The sequence below is a fragment of the Phaethon lepturus genome, unplaced genomic scaffold (genome assembly GCF_000687285.1).
Source record: "Phaethon lepturus isolate BGI_N335 unplaced genomic scaffold, ASM68728v1 scaffold21705, whole genome shotgun sequence".
Lineage (NCBI taxonomy): Eukaryota > Metazoa > Chordata > Aves > Phaethontiformes > Phaethontidae > Phaethon > Phaethon lepturus.
The window spans coordinates 1344-23028 of NW_010542958.1; the positions used below are offsets into that span (position 1 = coordinate 1344).

At 37.7% G+C, this 21685-nt stretch overlaps 1 protein-coding gene across 1 annotated transcript; it reads left to right on the plus strand.

The window, feature by feature from the left end:
* Window positions 1-219: 219 nt before the first annotated feature.
* Window positions 220-21441, plus strand: XPO4 (exportin 4; the record flags this gene model as incomplete). The annotated part of the gene is made up of 14 exons (XM_010288214.1): window positions 220-396; window positions 2693-2835; window positions 2960-3105; window positions 4399-4576; window positions 6322-6481; window positions 8163-8332; window positions 9284-9458; window positions 10586-10879; window positions 11790-11970; window positions 13503-13621; window positions 14475-14605; window positions 15389-15506; window positions 16797-16889; window positions 20767-21441. Coding segments are annotated over 14 exons (2283 nt in total), but the record flags the coding sequence as incomplete, so codon positions are not given.
* Between the last annotated feature and the right edge of the window lie 244 nt (window positions 21442-21685).

Consider the following 21685-nt stretch of genomic DNA (forward strand, 5'->3'; position numbering starts at 1 on the left):
AACACTTTGACAGTTTTTTAAAGCCCAGCAAGCATGAAAGCTGCACTGACCTTTTCAATGTATTGCTTCAGTTCATTCTGATATTTTCTTGGCTATCCTTAGATGGGTTTTATGACTGATTTTTAAAATTGTTTCAACATTAGAAGAACATCTGCAAGTATGTTCCTCTGGTTTAGTTTAGGAATAAGATTTTAATTTTGTTTCTTTCATCTCTTACAGCTTGACAAAGATGACATGGTATATATGGAAGCATATGATAAGTTGCTGGAATCTTGGCTTACTTTGGTACAAGATGACAAACATTTCCATAAAGGTTTCTTTACCCAACATGCTGTTCAGGTCTTTAATTCCTATATTCAGTGCCATCTAGCTGCTCCTGATGGTACAAGGAATTTGGTAAGCCCTCATTCTAATAGTCCTTGATGATGATATATAGTAACTAGCCCATATCTTTTGGTGTGTACTATATTATGTAGCTCAAGGGAGCTAGTATAGAATTACTATTCGTGACTTTGGTAATGAAAAATTTGCTGAATTTGTTATTTGGTGGTCATTTTCCAGTCTGTTTCTCTCATTCTGAAGAGGAAATACACAGTTTCTCTCATTCTCATGAGGAATACACAGTTGAAAATCAGTTTTTAAAAAATGGAAACGAGTAAACCTGTTATTCAAATCGACATGCATCTCACTGTTCTTCCCACAGATGCAATGACTAAACTTTTGACCACCCTTCTCTGGACAAGAGTCCTAGTTAAAATCCCCAGTGAAACTGGAAGCCTTTTATATGGTTGTTACCTCCTATACATTATCCCCAGTATACTTTTGAAGTATAATTGACATGCATAAATATCTGAGAAAATGTAGAATGACTATGCTTAGACTAAAAGAAACTTGTAATATTATGTGGTTCTTTTGGATAAAATGAATTCCCATTTGAATTTTCCAGGTGACTGTTCTAGGAAAAAAAAACTAAAAGTATTTCAAGTATCTCTTGGACCATTGTGAAAGCAAGCAGATTAGTCTCTTTGCCAGGAGTCTGGATCTTACTAAAATAGATTCTCATACAGAAAGTTGTATGTACATGTTGGATGAATTAATTATTGTATAGATTCAATTCAATAAGTGTATAAAATTTCTTTTTAATTTGGTGCTGTGCAAAGATCTCCAAGGTACCTCGTTCTGAAAAACACCATGTAAAACTTGATTCTGCTATCTCAATATGTAACAGATGGTAATAACAGTGCCAAAACAGAAATATTTATCAAGAGAACTTTGAATTCATATTAGGCGCTCTTGACATAACTTGTATACACAGGTTAATTCATGTCATTCTGTGAGATAAGTCATTTATCCCATGGGTAACCTTTTAAAAGCCACAGCTGGCATTTTAGAATGCTGCTTGTTCAATATCAAAGCAGTAACAGGAACTTTCAGCCTCTGCTTTGAGAGCAGAGGCTCACCCTTCAGTAAACAGCTGCAACTTTGAAGTTGCCAAAAGAGAACGATTTGCTGGGTTACATAAAGAAAAGATGGGTTAAAAGCACTTTGAATAAGGGGCTGTGCGTGCATTCAGTTTTCCAGAGCCTTTATAGAAACAAAGCAGACTGATCGCTTCATCTGTCACTTGTGTTTTACTTTAATTGTGTAAATTTTATGATTCTTTAAGAGATTTCTGAAAACATTTTTAACTTCGATACTTAGTTTCTATGTATCATGGTTCACCTCTTCAAGGAATAAGGTCTGATTTTTATATAAGTAGTTTTATAATGCAGCCAAATCTAACAGTGCAACTTCTGCATCAGCAAAAAAAAAAACTGAGATGATGATGATTATTATTATTATTATTATTACTAGTCTTTTGTTTTCCTGAGGTTATAGCATTTACTTTTTAATGCTTTTTCTCAAAAAGTGGGTTATGGAAAATCTTTAATGAAAGAGATTATTTTAATTTCATCATGAAAAATACACCTATTATGTGATTTATGTAAGATCTCAGATGACCGAGAACAGTATTTTTGACTGATGCATAGAGGAAAGCATAGAGGTTCCAGTATTTAAAATGGTTCTTGGTCTGCTATATATGTGATTTGAAATGTAAATGTACTTCAGCAATCCTCTGACCACTAGGTTTGCAGACCATTTCCGTGAGCCAGAGTCATTCAATACCTTTTATCATATTTAGAATCATAGAATAGTTTGGGTTGGAAGAGACCTTTAAAGGTCATCTAGTCCAACCCCCCTGCAAGGAGCAGGGACACTGCTTCTAGCAGTGGATGCTCAACAGAGCTGATTTGTATACCCTGTGGTATAAAGAAGCTGTTTTGTTATTGTCGAGCTGGTGCTTATCCTATTAATAACAAGTAATCAATTTTCATAACTCTTATCCTTGACTCTTCACAAACAGTGAATCTTTTGACTTGAGAGCACTATTGCAAAAAGTAGCAAATATACAATTAACTGAATGTGGCATTTTGCTAAAGAATTTGTGAAATGCTGATTTTAGAACAATATGAAATCATGTTTACTCCTCTGTTTAACTCTTCTGTGTCTTAATTTAGTACGAGTCTGTTGTTCATCCATGCAAAACACCTTGAAAGAAAAAGCCAAAATTATGCAGAAAATTGTGATGATGATAAAATTTAACAAGTATAATACTAACTGGTTGCTTCTAATTTTCTTGAAATAACCAAAGACTGCCAACGGTGTGGCCTCTCGGGAAGAAGAAGAAATAAGTGAACTGCAGGAAGATGACAGAGACCAGTTCTGTGACCAGCTGGCCAGTGTAGGCATGCTGGGGAGAATTGCTGCAGAACACTGTATACCTCTTCTTACAAGGTACCAAAAAAAAAAAAAAAGCCATGAATGCATATCAATAAAGCAATCACATTGACTTTTGTGATCTGACTTTGCCAAAAAAATTTTTAAGAAGTGAAGTTATTTTATTGTTATTTGTCCACAGTTTATTAGAAGACCGAGTGACAAGGCTCCATGGTCAGTTGCAAAGACATCAGCAGCAGTTACTTGCCTCACCAGCATCAGGCTCAATTGACAATAAAGTGCTTGATGACCTGTATGAGGATATTCATTGGCTTATTTTAGTCACAGGTTAGTGAACAGCTTTAAGTATACTTATTCTGGTATTCTTAGTGCAGCTGGAACACCTCAGGGGGAAAAAAGTATTCCCTGTATATCAACTACTCTTAATTGACTATAAATTTTATCCTTTATGATTCTTTCATCTTACATACTCTTTGTTTTACTTTCACCTGCCTTGAATAACATGAACGTTATCTTTAAAAGACTGATAAAATCTTTACATGAGATAATGTCCTTTGGAAATTCCCACAACTAATTTTGGTACAGATTTTTTGAGATGTGTTATCAGTCAACCTATTCAAGGAGTTAGTCTGTTCATGGCATCAGTTGTATTATCTGGGGGCACATGACTTTATAAGGGAATCAACTTGAGATCAGGATAACGGTATTACTCAGTGGTGGCAAAGAATCAAGTAAGTTCCAGGATCTCTCGGTGCTGATGATCCATGTCCTGGCATTTTGTTATGTTTCAGGGAACTTGAATTTAGAACATTTTTGGTTTTAATTTTTAGATGGAACTATCTTACATCTGTTTGCAAAACGTAGTAGCAACTAAGACAGTGTCTGTACTTTGTGAGGAGAAATGTATACTTTATGAAATATATTGTGGGATCTCTTTGAACATCTGATGTTTTAGACACTCTCAGATGTTGACACAAATGTGTTAATAATATTTTTGTATCACTGTGGGATGGAGTTTGTAGCTCACAAATGGCTGTGAGATGAGACATTGAAAACTACGACTGAAGCTGGAATTAATATTATTATCTGGACACCAGAGTATTGTATAAAAACCCATGTTTCACCTGATCTGCAGTCGTTATGCAAGGAAGACTTTATTATAGCACATGTACTTGGTGTCTGAAAGCCTCTGACAGATTTGAAATGTTATCAGAAAGGAAGTCCCAAATGAGATTGACTGAGTGGGGAAGCTGTAAAATCACGGACTTTTTTATCACAGAAAAAGAAAAAAGTGGCAATAAAATGTTCGTTTGGGTGTGGTTTTTTCCCTCCCTCAGTAGTTGAATTGACTGTAGTATTTTTACGTGAAGTAAGGTTAATCTCTTTATTATTTGCTTTTTAATTTGGTGGTTTCTTTTCCAGTCTTGTCACGTTAGGTTCTTCTCTACTGAATGGCTTTAAAGTCTAAAGTTAATTTATACATATTTAAACAGGGTTAGTGAGGGTTTGTACAAACATTTGATTCTGGTGTGATGTCTGCAGTTAAGCCAATGGATTCTGTAATCCAGTAAGTTAACCTAGGATAGAAAGTTGTGATCACTCTTTCTTTTTTAATGTAAGGCTACCTCTTGGCTAATGATACTCAGGGAGAGACTCCACTAATACCTCCAGAAGTAATGGAATATTCCATTAAACATTCAGCTGAGGTTGACATCAATACGACACTTCAGATTCTGGGATCTCCAGGAGAAAAGGCCTCTTCTATCCCAGGGTACAACAGAACTGATTCTGTAATTAGGTAAGGATGCATCTCGTTCTGTTGAGTATGTTATATGTTTTTTCAGAGAAAAAAAGTGAGACTTCTGTGAATTTGAAAAGTAAAAAAGCAATATGTAAACACTGAATATTGGAAAAGAAATGTATCTTTTAACTAGTATTAAAGTAAGGGCAAATAATTTATAAGAATGGCTTTGCTACAGACTATTAAAGGAATGCTGTAAAAGAGATTATGAAAAGACAGAGCAGATGAAGTGATTTTTCTTTTTTTTTAAGGGTAAAGAAAGGCAGGGTAAATACAGATGGTATTTCAAGTCAAGGTGATCTGGGGAGGACTGAGAAGAAAAATGGGAGTAAGGCATCAAAACAGATAAAACTGAATCAAGATGAGAAGGCTGAAATAACTAGATTGACCTAATAGTTTTAACAAAGGATGTGAGCCAAAGTCTTGGCAATAAACAGAAATGTGTTTATATCTCTACTGAAAACCCATCTTTGATCTATTTGGTACAGAAAATCCTTAAAATGACTTAAATTACTAAAAACTTGGTAGATCAAAATGTTTAGATAATATACTATATACTCTATAATTCATTTAGCAGATGTACAGCTTACTGATGCTCTGGAAAGCATTTGCTTGAGCTTGTGTACTTTGAACATGAGTTACTGCCCAAGCTTGGCAGTAGCAGCAAAATTGATCCTCAGTGTGGGAGGAATTGTTGTCACTTCTGTACATATACCACTATTAGCCTACAAAAGGAGCAGGAAAGGGGATTTCTGTTCTCCTTTTGCAAGAAAGCTGATGCCCGCAAAAGACTCCTCAACTTGAACCCTCACATATCAGAAGGTTGCATTCCACTTTTAATTGACATGGAAGATTCTTCACCCAAGATTAATTGTTGTGTACTTAACATTTTCTTCTTCTGGAAGAGGCTAGAAAAAAATGGATCTTCATTAGCAATGTGTCTAACATTTAGAAATTTGAATACTGTTCACTGATACTGTTGGCAGCTGCAAGAAGTGGCCACCAAACAGGATTTCTTCATGCAGTGTGTTAGTGGTGATGGGAATAAAATCAAATCTTAAGTAAGGAGAGTTTTGAGGCTCTGTGGCAATAGCTTTGAAACATCTTCAAGAAATAGACTGTCAACTGCTAAATTCCTTGTGCTCTATCACATCCTTACCAAATTTAATTGATATCCTACAAAAGCTAATATTTAATGTAGCTTTATGAACGGATTGTATTAATGCAATCACCAGATGATCTGCTATTTCAGACTGTTTCTCTGCAGTAATGACAAAGAGAGAAATAGCTGGTCATTTCCATATTTGTTCTTTAGTATCCATCACACTACAAAAGCTGTCCAGTGAGGATCCACTTATACCTTGATGGTATAAGAAAGAGAAAATCAGTTTTTCAAAAAAGTTTTTCAAGCACTCCAAGTAGTAGTCCATTTGTCTTCATCCCCTCAATGTCAGAATGTTTGTGAGGATTCTTTGTTGCAGTAATTTTGATGTCAAAGATGATCACCTTCTCTTTTAATGCATAGTCTGACTTTTTGGAGGATAGTTGCCAATCTATCCTGTCTCTCTTTCCGTGCATTTAAAGAAACAATAAATTCAGGTGCTTTTTACTTCATTAGAGTTGAACTACTTTGTGTTATTCTGTTCCTTCTGTCATATTTCATGAAAAGTGAAAGTGTTTGGTAGTCGCATCGCTTCTCCAAAAACCACTCTCAGCATCCTCATTGTGTTTTAAACCTGCAGGTTGTTATCTGCTATTTTAAGAGTGTCAGAAGTAGAATCTAGAGCAATAAGGGCAAATCTCACACACCTCCTGAGCCCCCAGATGGGCAAAGATATTGTATGGTTCCTCAAGCGTTGGGCAAAGACTTACCTCTTAGTAGATGAAAAGCTGTATGATCAGGTAAGGATGTAACTTTTATGAATTAATTGGTGAGTATTAGCAATAACATTATCGTATGAATGCAGATGTCAGTGTAGCTATTTTAAAGTGCAGTGATAAAGCATTTTTAATGTTAAATGGGTTGTGGTTTATTTTGGAATTTGTTTGAAAGCTGATGTTTTCTTCATTTTTTTAATCAGAAATATAAGTTGTTAGGGGACCCTTCTTGCACATTTTGGTGCAAATGTGATTTTTTTTAATTTTTTTTTTTTTTTTTTTTTGCCATTGCCATAGCAGAATAGCATAGCATGCTCTCAGGCTGCATAGTGGGTGAAACTCACTGACTACAGCAATTTTATAAGTTACTTCTATCCATCAGATCTTACAGTTCATCTCTAATACAGTGGTTGCCCTTGATGGATGATTTAGTGAGTAACCTGGTCATGATTCTGAATTAGATATTTCACACCATCACAAGGTAGTATACATTAGCTAATGTCACGCTACTTTCTCTCCTCTTCCCATTCTCATATGTTACCATTGTATATATCACGATTTAAATGATGTGTTCTTTGTAAAGGGCAACTTCTTATGGTGTTTGGACAGCACTAATCATGATTAGACCTTGATCCTGATTTTGCTTATCAAACTAACTGTAATCCAGCTAGCTGACAGAGGCCACTCATCCTGAGGAGGTCCTATGGGCTCTAACTTTCAAGAAGGAAGCCTCCTCCTCCCCTTTATCTCCACTATTGAAGCAACTAAGAATACTAACGCTTCAGGAAGCCCCTCCTTAACAAAAATAGGTATACGATAGACCTGTAAATATTTGGAATCATATTATTCAGATTGTACTTACAGCAGAGCTAAGAATTTGTAAAGGTACCAGTTGGGGAAGAATTGGAGAGCATGTAAGAAGGAGATCCAGATGAGAAACAATGCAAAGAAACAAAATAGGGTATATAGGAAATGCACACATTTAGTTTGTGTTGACATGTGAAAGTGATTGAAACCTCTGTTTAAATCTTATGCGCAGTCATGTATATATTGTGAATTTTAAAGATAGAAATGTTAGTGGTGTGCTGATAGGAAGCCCCTGCACAATTACAAAATCCTTGGATTTCACTCTTGAGAAACTTTTTTAAAGATGGGAGAACAGGCAATTTTAAGAAGCATATTCTAATGTGCCAGGATCAGAATGTGACATCTTTCCTAAATGATGTATAGATTGAAGGAACAATCTGCAGAAAGCAGATGCAGAAAAATTGCAATGAAAATAAGTTTTTACAAGATTTGATCTAGATCAACAGCTAGGTTTATTTCTAATAATTTTTATCATTGAATTTTGAGGAATTTTGTCATACATTCATGGAAACACTCTTGGGAGATGATTTTGGGATTTTTCTTTTAATTTTTAAAGCTTTTGAACTTTAAATTGGCATTAAAAGCTAGACATACTCAAACCTGGTTTTGTAATGAGGTTGAAACTTTTCTTTGTTTTAGGTGTTGTGCTTAAAATTGCAAGATAAATTTGGCAAAGATTTTTCTATTACAGGTATTCTTTGCCGTCGTCTATGTAACATTTGTGTATTTTAAGTAGGGAAGAAGTGACAGCCTGAAGAGAATTTGCTCACAATGATTACCATACACTTCGGGGTTCTGGCTTCTGTAAAACTCACTCATTTTAATGCTTTTCTTATAGATAAGTCTGCCATTTAGTACAGCATTTGGTGCTGATACAGAGGGTTCCCAGTGGATTGTGGGTTACCTTTTAGAAAAAGTGATCAGTAACCTGGCAGTGTGGAGTTCAGAGCAGGACCTTGCAAATGATACTGTACAACTGCTAGTAACATTAGTGGAAAGGAGAGAGCGGTAAGTTGCTATACCTCTGGAAGTCAAAAAATTTCTTTTGCTTCCTTTAAATTTTTTTGGCCAAAGTAATCCAGATATAGGGCACTTCATATTCATGTCTCTGTAAGTCAAATTACTGTAGTAACATACTATAAATGAAAAAAAGCTTGTCTGACAAAGTGAGGAGTGAGACCTATATTTGACAAAACATAACCTAAGTTTTATTATTGTTTAGAAGTGCACTCTCCTTCCCTTACCTTTATGCCTCACTCTTAAACAGTGAGAAAGGAAAACTCTTCTGGTCTCCACTCTTATTGCAAGGATTTTTGTGGTGGTGTTTGTTTTTGTTGAACAAGTTCTTCCGGATTAAGAGTTCAGATACTGGCTGAGCCAGTAGAAACTGTGCTTTGTAAACATAAAAAAAAAGTCTTTTAAAAATCCAGGATTTGGCAGATTCAGACAAATTTCAAAGTTTTCTTTGGCATTACAAACTGTGAAGCAGGAAATTCTTGAATGTTTTGCTTTTGTGAATTGATATGCAATTATACATGCAATCATGCCTTCATAGTCTGCTGAAAGACAGTTCTGAAGTTTGAGGGTTTAAATGCTTGAGGAATTTTCTTTTCAAAAAAATGTAAACCCACAGGAGCTAGTTTGGGAATAAACTGCTTATTTTATCATGACATAATGAGACTAAGCTTTTAATCCATGCAATGTGTCCATTAACTCTATGTGTGTATGTGTGTAAAACTAAAGCACTTCCCTGCTTTTCTCCCATATGAATATTTTTGGAGTATATATTTAGAGGTGAGGGATTTATAAGATGAAAGTCAAAAGGCGATTTAGCCTTAGAATAAAGGAGTTTAAAAAAAAAAAAAAAATCTTCTGACAACTGCTAGCAACCTGATGTGCTCTGTTAATACAATTTTGTGAAGTCTTCTCTTTAATTAAACCGTTTTTTCCCTCTTTTAGGGCAAACTTAGTTATTCAGTGTGAAAACTGGTGGAATTTAGCTAAACAATTTGCAAGGCGAAGCCCTCCTCTTCACTATTTGTCCAGTTCTGTGCAGAGAACACTAATGAAAGCTTTAGTTTTAGGAGGTTTTGCTCATATGGATACGGAAACAAAGCAACAATACTGGACAGAGGTAAGTTATTTTGATCCTTCTGTTACCTCCATTTTAGCAAGTAGTACAAACAAGTTAGTTTAGGGACTTTTATGGTGATACAAAGTCAACAGTCTTTTGATTTTTTTGAACATCTAATATTGATAATTTTTTTAATTATTCTGTCTTTGAAAGTCAATAGTTGTATGGCACCCATGAGCTGCCAAAAAGTGTATCTAAAACATCACAATCTAAACAGAAACAACTAATAATTACCTGGAGCATTCATGAAGCAGCCAGTATAGCAATAGTTCCTTTCAAGTGTACTATAAAAGGTTAAGAGTTTCTCTTGGAACTGTGTCATTTCTTCCTTTTTATTCTAATTTGGTGGTATTATGAATTATTCAATTAATCACTTAATGATAATGAGAGTAAGTAAAAAGTAAAAAGCTAATGTGGGACATAATGAAGAGCCTTGAACAGCTTTTTGTGCCCTGGCTCCATTAAAGTTCAGGTATTTAATACCAGAAAGGTTGGTGCTAGAAAGTAGCTGAAATGTGATCAGGAAGCACCACATGAGTTTGTAAAGCATTGGCCTTCTGAGAGAAACTTGCTTTTGTTAACAAAGCTATGAAATTAGTGATTGAAGGTAAGACTATAATGTGCTGGAAGTAATTGAGAAAAACATTTAATTATTTTTATGGAAGTTTCTAAATTGGTTCCAATTTAGCTGAATACAAAAGAGATTGCGCTGTTGAGAATCATAATATGACACAGATAATTGTGAACATGAATCTTAATTAATGCTTTTCGTTGATGAACTGTAACATTTTCCCCTCGTACTGAATTTGGAAGAGAATCAAATACTGTGAGCCACAGAAAGTCGTTGTCATTTGTTTAAAAACTGCAAAATAAAATAAAATACTTATGGAGGTGCTTATTTTGAAACCAGCCTGCAGGTGATGATGGATAATGAGAATCACTAATCACTAGTACTCCAGCTTACGTTAATGTGACAAATAACATAACTGAGCCATTGGAAACTAGAAGTGATTAGTTCTTGTAGTGCTGTGCCAAAAGCAACCTGTGAGCTTGCTAAATTACTCAAACCTCACATCTCTTGTATAATATATGCTTATCTTAATGTGACTTTTCTAAAAAATTTCAAGGTTCTTCAGCCACTTCAGCAGCGATTCTTGAATGTGATAAACCAAGAAAACTTTCAGCAGATCTGTCAGGAGGAGGAAGTGAAACAGGAAATCACTGCGACATTAGAAGCACTCTGTGGCATTGCTGAGGCTACCCAGATTGATAACGTAGCAATTCTCTTCAATTTCCTAATGGACTTCCTTAATAATTGCATTGGATTAATGGAAGTATACAAAAACACACCAGAGACTGTTAATCTCATAATAGAAGTCTTTGTTGAAGTTGCACATAAACAAATTTGCTATCTTGGAGAGGTAAATACACCTAGAAGGGGAAGGAGGGGAAAAGTGCATGTGTGCGTGCACGCATGTATGTGTTATACAGTGCTATTGCTTAAACAAAATAAAGTGTAGTGATTTTTAGGTTCTATAGAGAAAGAAATGCTATATGGTCACATATGTTGGAGGAATTCCTTTGTTTAAAAATGTACTCTCGCAAAGATTAAAAGCAGGACATCTAGACTGGTCTTACACCAATAAACTTAACCACAATTCATCGCTAGCCTAACTCTATGCATGGGTGGCAAAAGAACGCAGACTGTGTTGAGTAGTTTTTTTAGCCATATCAACAGTCTGAAGGCTAGTCTAGGAGAATTGCAGCACTGTTTTGTGTGACAAATGTATACCATAGAGACACTGCCTTGGTCCTAAACAAGGCTTTAATAGATACCAAGAAGTTAACAGGTAAAATGAGTCAGTGCAGTACGCTTACATCTTCGCACTGTTGGTTAATTTTGCTTTTGCGTCTGGAAGAGTTCCTGCCTATTCCAAACTGGGCAGGCACAGACAGTGTATTGTGGCTCCAAACTTCAGTAGCTGAAGTGAGTCCCCAAGGGATGTTGTTGGTAATCCAGTTTGTGAGATTACCGAGATGTGTCAGCCTGTCCCAAGCCATTCTTGTCTTGTCTTTTTTTTTTTAAGATTGAGGCATTGATAAAAGTAATGTTCTGCTGTTTCAGTCAGTAGCACATCAATGTATGGCTGTAAGTGTTCTTATTGTTTAAGGTGGCTGTTTCCTTGACAATTTTGCGTGTAGCTGTTACAAAAAGTGGTTATGTAACTGCAATTAAAATCTCGAGGTATCATCAAGTAAGGTCATCATCTTAGAACAAAGTGTGTCACTTCACAGCAGATGGAAGTTTTCTTATTTAACATTGCTTTATAGGCCAAAGCCATGAACTTGTATGAGGCCTGCCTGACCCTGCTCCAGGTGTATTCCAAGAATAATCTAGGTCGACAACGGATAGATGTTACAGCAGAAGAAGACCAGTACCAGGATCTCCTTCTTATTATGGAGCTTCTCACTAATCTTCTGTCAAAAGAATTCATAGATTTCAGTGATACAGGTATGAAAGAATTGGCAGTTGCTGAACTGTAACTTGTGTTCTGAACTGTAAAAACCATTGTGGGGCATGCATTCAATCCAGGTAAAGTGCAAAGTGAAGTTTAGGCTTGACTAGATCAGAATATGGATATTACTATGTAATGTGCCAGTAGCAAAGGAAGGACTTGTCACAGTATTCTAGCATCTGAATTTATTATTGCTCTCGTAAAATAAATATAATTTCAGAAGCTGTATGAAACAGCTTGAAATCTGAATGTTGCAAGTCTGAACATATAGTAGCAGCAGTTTTATAACAAAAAACCCATAGAGAGGTCAGAATAGTAAATTACCGCAAGAGGGCAGATGGATTATCTTTTTAGTACAAGATCCAACTTTATTGAAATGCTGAGATCATTAAAATTCCATCATGTTTAAAGGGTTTCTGTATACCTCATTCACAAAACATGCTTTATGGTATGTGGGTGTAGCTCAGGCTTCTTTTTTGTATTCCACACTGTTACTTTCTTCCATATATTTGCCACTTAAAATTGCAATAGTCCTGAATCTGATCTGCCCATTCTAGTGTAGCTGTGCTGTGTTGCTTTTGAATAAGCTGAAATACATTTGCATGATTTGGATCTTACCATGTCCTATGCATTTTGCACAGAAAACATTCTCAGTAACAAACGGAATCTGCCTAGGTTGTTTTGATGATGTTCATTGCTTTTCTGAGGTATATCTTCAAAGAGAAAACCTTGTACTCCAAATGTACTCAGTCTGTTTTTTTTCTCATGCATGCACAAAATGAATACAGATTTAGACTTTGTCCATTGAATGGACAACTCAATGCCATGTAACTTACTCTCTCTGAGGTCAGACATTGGATGTTGGTTGCATGAAAACACTGTAAAATAGTTACTATGAAACTAAGAAATGTGAATGCTACCTAAGTGTAATGCCCAGACATCAAATGTATTTAAAGTTGTCTGCATACTGTTGCTGACTCAATGCAGGGATTATAAAAGTAAAGTCACTGCCAGTTGATGGGAAATATAGGTCTTACCTGTAACTGAAGAAAACTTGGCAACATCCAAGCTACAGAATTTTCTGCAAAAAGCTCTCCCTTTTTTTTCCCTCCTTGTGTTTACAAAATATATATAAGCATATGTAAATATATGATATATAAAAAGTATAAAAATGCAGTACTATTTTGCTCACTCTCTGTTTGTGTGCAGGCGTGAAGAAGCTATCACTAGAAACAAATGCAATGTTCTGTAATGGAAGGGAGCCCTCAGACTATCTAAAGTGTTCTGGTTTAGCATGCCATCTGCTACACGTGATTATGAAATGCTTAGTCCTAATGAATATAAATATAGAGTGATGTGGCAGCCTCCTCTCACTAAGCTTCTATTTTAATACGGTGCCTCATGTTTTTGTTTGGGGAGAGGGGAAATGTCCTATTTTTAAAAATGTCTTTATAATAAAGAAATGGGAGTCTTCCTTCAATGTGTTTAATCCTCCTTTTATACAAAATGTTATTTGTCTTTTCTACAGATGAAGTATTTAGAGGACATGAGCCTGGGCAAGCTACAAATAGATCTGTATCAGCAGCAGATGTTGTCTTATATGGGGTTAATCTAGTTCTGCCTCTGATGTCCCAGGATCTGCTGAAGGTAAGTATATTTTTACACATAGCTGCTAGAATATGAAAGCTCTGTAGTAATGAATTCCCAGAATTCATTCCTATATGCATTCCACCTCAGTAAGTTGAGTTTTCTAGGCTTTTTAAAATGTAAACAACTGTTCCACAGTTCTAGATACTGTTTGAAAAGAAATATTGTAAGCTGAGAAAATGTATATTTGAAGGGCTTAAACAAAACTTTTTTCTTCTAAAAGTGAGTCTGTGCAGGTCAACAATTAGCTAAATCTGAAGTGTGGCTTGTAGAATCCTTTTTCTGATAGTGTCAGAAATGTGATAGGAAGCATAAACAGTGATACTAGTAAGAAAAAATGTGAGAGCAAGTAGTAACTTTTATTTTCACAATACAGCTGGCTTTCTTATAGACATCAGCTGCTTGTCAGTAGAACAGTAAAATATGAAACAGTGGAATGGCAGTACTTCATTGGGTTGCACTGTGTTAATGTTTTACATGGAATCAGGGGAACACTTCTGAAGTGTATCTCAGCTATTCCCTCTTAACATGCTTTCTCATCTGGCACTGCTTGCTAAGCATGAGAGCTACCTCCATTTTAGATGAAACTGAGTCAAAGGATGTACCCTAGGAGCCCCTCTGTTGTGCTCCAAATGCTTGTGAGGCTTTTACCACACAGGATTAGACTTGCTCATGTCTGAAGTAAAACAGTGTTTGCTAATAAAGTTGTAGCTGTTCTAATGACTCTGAAGTTGTCTACTAAAACTGTCTTTTCAGTGGAAGTCACCAGTCCTGTCTCTTTGTACAGATGGAAATTATGTCAGAATAGAGTTATGTGATTGATTCTAAAATTACCATGTTTTTCTTTTGACAGTTTCCATCCCTGTGTAATCAATATTACAAATTAATCACTTTCATCTGTGAGATATTCCCTGAGAAAATTCCACAACTTCCAGAGGACCTCTTTAAGAGCCTAATGTACTCACTGGAGTTAGGGATGTCATCGTATCCTTTATAGACTCGGGAGGGCTTAAAAATCTGAGTTGCTTTTGTAAGGACCTGTTAAAAATTTGATTTTTTTCTTTGCATTTTTTTTTCCTTTTCTATCAATATCTGTATCTGTAATTACATATCAGTAATCGACTCTTACTCTCTGCCCTCTGGTGACTGAGTTTCACTGTAGTGCCTATTAAGATTCTAGTAGTAGCTGAATTTCCTCTGACTTGTGCTGCTTGAATGCAGCCTTTAAGTGGTTTAGCATGTAAGTTTTTTCTGGCAGCCATTCCTGTCTCCTCCATTACTTCATTTCAAAGTGTGTAACTTCATAAGCCTTCAGCTGGTATCCCAAAGCCATTCCTGAATTAGTTTCTCAGCTGGTAATACAAAACATTGCTGCTGTTCTACTGGGCTGGCTCCAGAGCATTTCCTGTCAGGGTGCCAATGGGCTCTCCCTCTCATAATGGGAGTACCATTTTCACTAATCTGTGGCACGTGTCAGAAACAGATGAGCTTGACCATAAGGGACTCTTTCTGAAAATGTTATGTCAGAGAGGGTTATGTTACCTTAGGGCATCTAGCTAATAAAAGAAGGCAACAAAGTTGGAATTCTTTTTTCCGCTTTTTCTGTTTTTGTTTTTTTTTTAAATTTAATTTTTTTATTAACAGCTTTATAGTAAAAAGAAACCTTGGAACATATAAGCATTTAAAATATTTGCTAGTGGCACAGCTGGGAAGTTTTACCACAATTTAAATGAAATCTGACTTTGATTCTTTAACATCCATTATCAGAATGAGTTCAGAGGTTTGCCAGCTCTGTCTGGAGGCTGTAACACCATTAGCAGAACAGTGTGCAAAAGCACAAGAAACAGATTCAACCCTTTTTCTAGCAACAAGGCACTTTCTTAAGGTAAGGCATCTGCGTTTCATGTTACTTCAATTTTTTGCACACAGGTAGCATCAAGAGGCCAAATAGTGATCATATCTGACCAGGTTAATCAGGATCACATATACAGTAAGAAACAGCCTGTTACCTAAAAAACCAGCAGATTAAGAAAAAAGAGAGCATAAAGGACTGGAGATGTTGGACTAGAGTACAAAGGAGGATGGAGGCCTACAGGGAGGAAACTACTTATCACCAATCAACAAAAGACCTGAGCCTCTCAATGCAATTTATATTTATCCATGCTCTGCATATGAGCTCTGGAATGAACCTGATTGACAGTTTTAGCAGTTAGGTTTACTGTGAAAGCTGTGAAATAGAACGCTTCCAGAATTGTGTGAACTGAAAGCTGGGTAGAGTACTAAAACAAGAGGCAGAAAAAAGAGCATAGTTGGGACCTAGAAAGAAAATGCTGTCATTTATTCAGTGTATCCAATGAATTATGCGTTTTCTTAATCCAGTGTCATATCTAGTACTTTCTTTTTAGGACCATCCACTCTATCTCATTGAATTTAGGACCATCCACTCTATCTCACAGCAACCAGGTTCCTGCTAACTGAGAACAAAGTAACTGGAATTTGTGTCCTTGTCTTCTGATGTTGTAAAGACTTCAGTTTTCCTTAAGACATCTTTTCTTACCAAACTGACATTTTAACTTCTGGAAATTGTTCATTAAAAGCATACATCAGTCAAGCTGAGAGAATGAGAACCACCTTAAATAATTTTATTTGTCTTTATATTTCTTCTTTTTATATGTTAACATAGCCTTCTGCCTTTTCTCTAAATTTCCACTTAAAATTATGATATCATTTTTATTAATCAGTTCCTTGTTTGGGTTTCTGTGAGCTGTAGGAGTCTCCAAAACTTGAGGAAAAAGTTCCCTGGTTTATTCTGGAAGAGCAAAGGCTTCTTTCATTATTTCTCTGGCATATCTGCAGCTTTTGGAGAAAAATGCAAGAGGTGCCATTTCTCACTGAAAACCACACACAAATCAACAACAGGTTTCAGTGCTTTGAGATGTGTGTTTGTGCTGCTAAGCCAAGACTCAACTTCTAAAAGAAGTTGGCTTTCCAATTAATGACACCCAAATTAAAAAAAAAAAAAAAAGGCAACGAAACAAACAACAAACTTGGATGTTTCTAAATACATGTTTGTTATTAGTATTATCAGAAGTGAAGATGAGGTTCAGCAGCAAATGTTGGTAAAGTAGAAAGTTTAGTTTACACTTCTGTAACTACTTCTGTTTTGTGATTTCAGATGGTCTTTGATATGCTGGTACTTCAGAAGCACAATACAGAAATGACAACTGCAGCAGGTGAAGCATTCTACACATTAGTGTGTTTGCATCAGGTATGGCATTTAGACACTTACACCCTGAAAACCAGTAATTTGTTAAAGGAGAGTGGTTAGTTACTGTGCGTCTGGCAAGTCATAGAGTTGTTCAGGTTGGAAGGGACCCTCAGGAAGTCTGTAGTCCAACTTCTTGCTCAAAGTAGGGTCAACACTGAATTCAGTCAGGTTGCTCAGGACTTCTTCCAACTGTGTCTTGAAAACCTCCAAGATAGATATTCCAAAGTCTCTCTGAGGAGCCCGTTGAATACTTTACTGTCCTTAAAATTCATGTGCTTTTAGCACCTGCCAGACAGTCTTGGTGGCCCACCACTGGACTCGTTCGAGTCTGTCAACATCCTTCTTGTGTTAAGGAGTCCAAAACTGGACACGGTATTCCACATCTAATCTAACAAGTGCTGTGTAAAGACAAATAGTAAATACAGCCCAGTATGCTACTAGTGTTTATTGCTGACAGGCACACTGCTGACTTGCTTAGCCTGCCGTCCACCAGGACCTTCAGGTCCTTTATTTAGCAGAACTGCTCCCCAGACTGTCAGTTCCCACTTTGTATAGTTGCAGGGGGTTAGGCTGTTTTAGCTGTAGGGCTTCCCCTTTGTCCTTGTTGAATTTCATGAGGTTCCCATCAGTTCATTCCTCCAGCCTGAGTAGGTGTCTCTGAATGTCAGTCCTGCCCTTGAATACACTGGCTGCACTCCCTGGTTTGGTTTCAGCCACAGACTTGAGGAGAGTGCATTTCCTTTCCTCCTCCAGGTCACTGACTAAAATATTTAACAGGACAAGGCCCAGATGAGAGCTGTCACTGCCACTTGTAACTAGCTTCCAGGTAGAATATGAGCCATTAACCACAACCCTTTAGAGGCTGATGATACAGGTGTGTAGTAGCCTACCCATCTAGACAATAAAATCCCAGCTTGCTTACAAGAATGCTGTGCAAGACCGCTAAAGACTGGCTAACATCAGGTATCCACTGCTCTCCACTAATCCATAGATGTAGTAATTTCATCACAGAAGTCAGTCAAGTTGGTAAAGCATGATTTACCCTCGGTAAATCCACGCTGGCTGTTCTCAATCCCTTTCTATTTCATGTGCCCAGAGAGAGGTTCCAGGAGTACTTGCTTCATGATCTTCTTAGTTATTCAAAAGTGACAGAGAACAGCCAGCTTTCTGAACCCTTAGATGAATTCTGTCAGGTTTCATGAGCTTGCATGCATCAAAATTTCTCAAGAGATCTGTGGGTTAATCCTCTTTACCACTGGTAGTTCCTCTCCTCCTGTCTCTGGTCATAAAGGTCTAGGAAAACCTATCAGTGAAGACCAAGGCAAAGAAAGCATTGAGTATTTCAACATTACCTTTTGTCTGTTACCACTAAATCACCTGCTCCATTCAGCAGCAGGACCCACATTTTCCTTGTTCCTTCTTTTACTGTTAATGTATTGGTAGAAACTGCTCTTGTCCTTCACGTCCCTTGCGAAATTCAGCTTTATCTCAACTTTGCTTTTCTGTCATTTTTCTTGTCCAGGCAATGTTTCAGTTTTCCTCCTTCGTAGCTGTCCCTGCTTCTATCTTCTGCATGTGTCCTCCTTGCACTGGGTTTCAGTCACAAACTCCCTGCTTAGCTGGGTCAGTGTCCTGATGTGTTTATATTGTTTTCCTCAGTATCTGGACAGCCATTCTTGTGCTTGGAAGAGGTTGTCCTTAAAGACCTGCCAGCTCTCATGAGCTCCTTTTTGTCTTCAGAGCGCTGTCCTACAGGACCCCACCCACCAGTCTCCTGAATAAGCTGAAATCTGCTCTCATGATGTCCAGAGTCTCTACTTGGCTGCTCTCTCTTCTCACTCTCCTAAGGGTCCCGAACTCCCCTATTTCATGATCACTGTAGCCAAGGCTGCCATTAATTACCACATCCCTGACCAGCTCTTCCTAGCTGTGAGAAGCAGATTGAAAGTCACCCCTGGGTGGCTAGCATTCGACCAAATATCAGGGAGATAATATCTCATAAGTCTGATCTGGAAACTTCAAGTTGCTTGAAGATGACTTGGCCCACTACTTACCCTGTTTTGGTGATTTGTAACAAGCTCCCGCCATGATGTCGTCTTTACCACCTCTCCTCTGATTATGACCCATCAGCACTCAACTAGATTGTTGCCTAGTCCATAGAAAACTAACCTTAATCTGAGCTGCCTTTTTACATAAATGGCAATCTTTTGTCATCTTCTTCCCTAAATAGCTTGAAAGAGCCTCCATCTGTCCATCCGAGCACTCCAGTCATGCCGTCTGTCCCACCACATCTCAGTGCCTGCAGTGATGAGTGATGTTGCAGCTCTGCATCTGCACATTGAGCTCTAGCCCTTCCTGTTTGTTTCCAAAGCTGAATGCATTTCTGCACAGGCATATGAGGGTTGGCCCCCTTTCAACCTGTTTCACCTTTCCTGATGAGCACTCTTAAACCCGTCATGCTTCCTTGCATTCTTAATACTCTTGGTCTCTGTCTCCTCACTGATCTACAAACTGTTACCGCCATACCCCGTGCCCTTTAAAGCCCTTCCTGCCAGGTTGGCAAGCCTTCGGCAAAGAGGTTCCTAAGCCACTTTGTCATATGGATCCTCTCTCTTGTTAGCAGCCCTCATCCACAAACTGGAACTTATGATCATGTGACAAAAAAGACCCTGTGAGACCAGTCACAGGTGGCAACTTCATCTTGTGTCTACCCCCACCCAAGCCCTTCACCAGTAGAATTAAGTGGACTGCCATTCTGAGTCCTTCATCCTAGCTCCCAGAGCTCAGAAGTCACTCTGGACTTGCTCCAGGTGCCCCCTGGCAGAGTCCTTTTAGTCATGTTTAACATGGAGTACTGTGTTCAGCTCTGGGGCCTCCAATGTAAGAAGGACATGGACCTGTTGGAACGAGTCCAAAGGAGAGCCACAGAGATGATCAGAGGGATGGAACACCTCTCCTGTGAGGACAGGCTGAGAGAGTTGGGGTTGTTCAGCCTGGAGAAGAGAAGGCTCGGGGAGACCTTGTGCAGCCTTCCAGTACCTGAAGGGGGCCTACAAGAGAGATGGAGAAGGATGTTTTACAAGGGCATGTAGTGATAGGTCAAGGGGTAGTGGCTCTAAACTGAAAGAGGGTAGATTTAGACTGAGTATAAGGAAGGCAATTTTCACAATGAGGGTGGTGAGGCACTGGAACAGATTGCCCAGAGAAATGGTGGATGACCCATCCCTGGAAGTGTTCAAGGCCAGGGTGGATGGGCTTTTAGCAACCCGGTCTAGTGGAAGGTGTCCCTGCCTATGGCAGAAGGGTTGGAACCAGATGATCTTTAAGGTCCCTTCCAACCCAAACCATTGTATGATTCTTTGTCTTCTGTTTCTGTCCAAGTAAGCATGAGAGTAAGTAGGAAACTCTTAGAAAGGAATTTAAGCTCTCTGTCCCAGGGAAGGGAATCTAGAAAAGGGAAAACCTATGGGAGGAGATGGTTGGTACGGCACATAGAACACGGAGCAGGCGTGAAGAAAGAAGTGCAGTTTGCAGGAGTAAGCCTATCCTAAGAGCCAGAAGGCACTTTGAAGGGTGTCCCTTAAAGTTTTCTTCTTACTCTGCACTAAGAAGAAAAGTACCTAGCTTCTTTAGCTTTACTAGAAAATCTGGTCTGATCGAAGGGCTTTATCTGGTTTAGAGGTAGGTGAAAGGCTGCAGGTCCATAGTGCCTTCTGGTACACTAGTCAGTGAAACTGGTAACAGATTGAGAGGTACTGATAGCTTTCGGTCACAGCCCTGATTCTGGATTTTGTCGTGATGAGAGAAGTTGTATACATTGTGTATTATTGTATCTTTTATTTTTTTTAAGTTAATAAGATTCTTGTTTATTTAACAGGCTGAATATTCAGAGCTAGTTGAAACATTGCTATCAACTCAACAAGATCCAGTAATTTACCAGCGGTTAGCAGATGCCTTCAACAAGCTTACTGCAAGCAGCACTCCTCCTACACTGGACCGTAAGCAGAAGATGGCCTTCTTAAAGAGTTTAGAAGAATTTATGGCAAATGTTGGTGGACTTCTCTGTGTAAAATAAACAACAAAACTCTATGCCTAATTTAGACCCTTTCTGCAAAATGCACTGAGAAATGCTGAATGCTGACTAAATCTTGTACCTGTCTCTGGGTTCTTTGCAGCCATCTCAGATTCTAGAGAGCCTGGAAGTTTGAACATAACACAATGGAATAGGAGAGGTCAACTTTGAATCAGCTTCTGCTATTATGTGTTAGCTGCAATCTGTCATACTTGTGTGTGGGAGCGAATGAACAGAAAATTTGAATTTAAATTTTTTCCATATATGTGCAAAGACATATGGGCACAATAAAAAATAAATGCAGTGCCTTTCCCCCCACGCTGGTTTAAAGTATGAGCGGCCAGATAAACATACAGATTTCTTTTCTACCCAAAATCATGTTAGAGTGTGATGCCGATACATACAAATCTCTGAACAGTTTAGCTGATTTTAAGCTTTGTTTTTCCTCTCTTAAAGTTTGAGTTTGTGTTCCAATGGGGAAGAAAAACCAAATGGTATTTTAACTTGTGTTTAGTTCTGTTTTTCTACATCAACCGGACACTGCATGTTTAATGCAGTGCAGGTTTTTACATTATGTTCTGCTGCCTAAAGTTCGGGAAAAAAAAAAGGTGTATATTTTTGTTCCCCTAAAATGAACTTTAGGAACTGTAGCCATTTCATTGCCTTAATTTAAAAGAAAAAAAAAGCTCATATACTTTAGATGAGAAATTTAAGGCAAGATTTG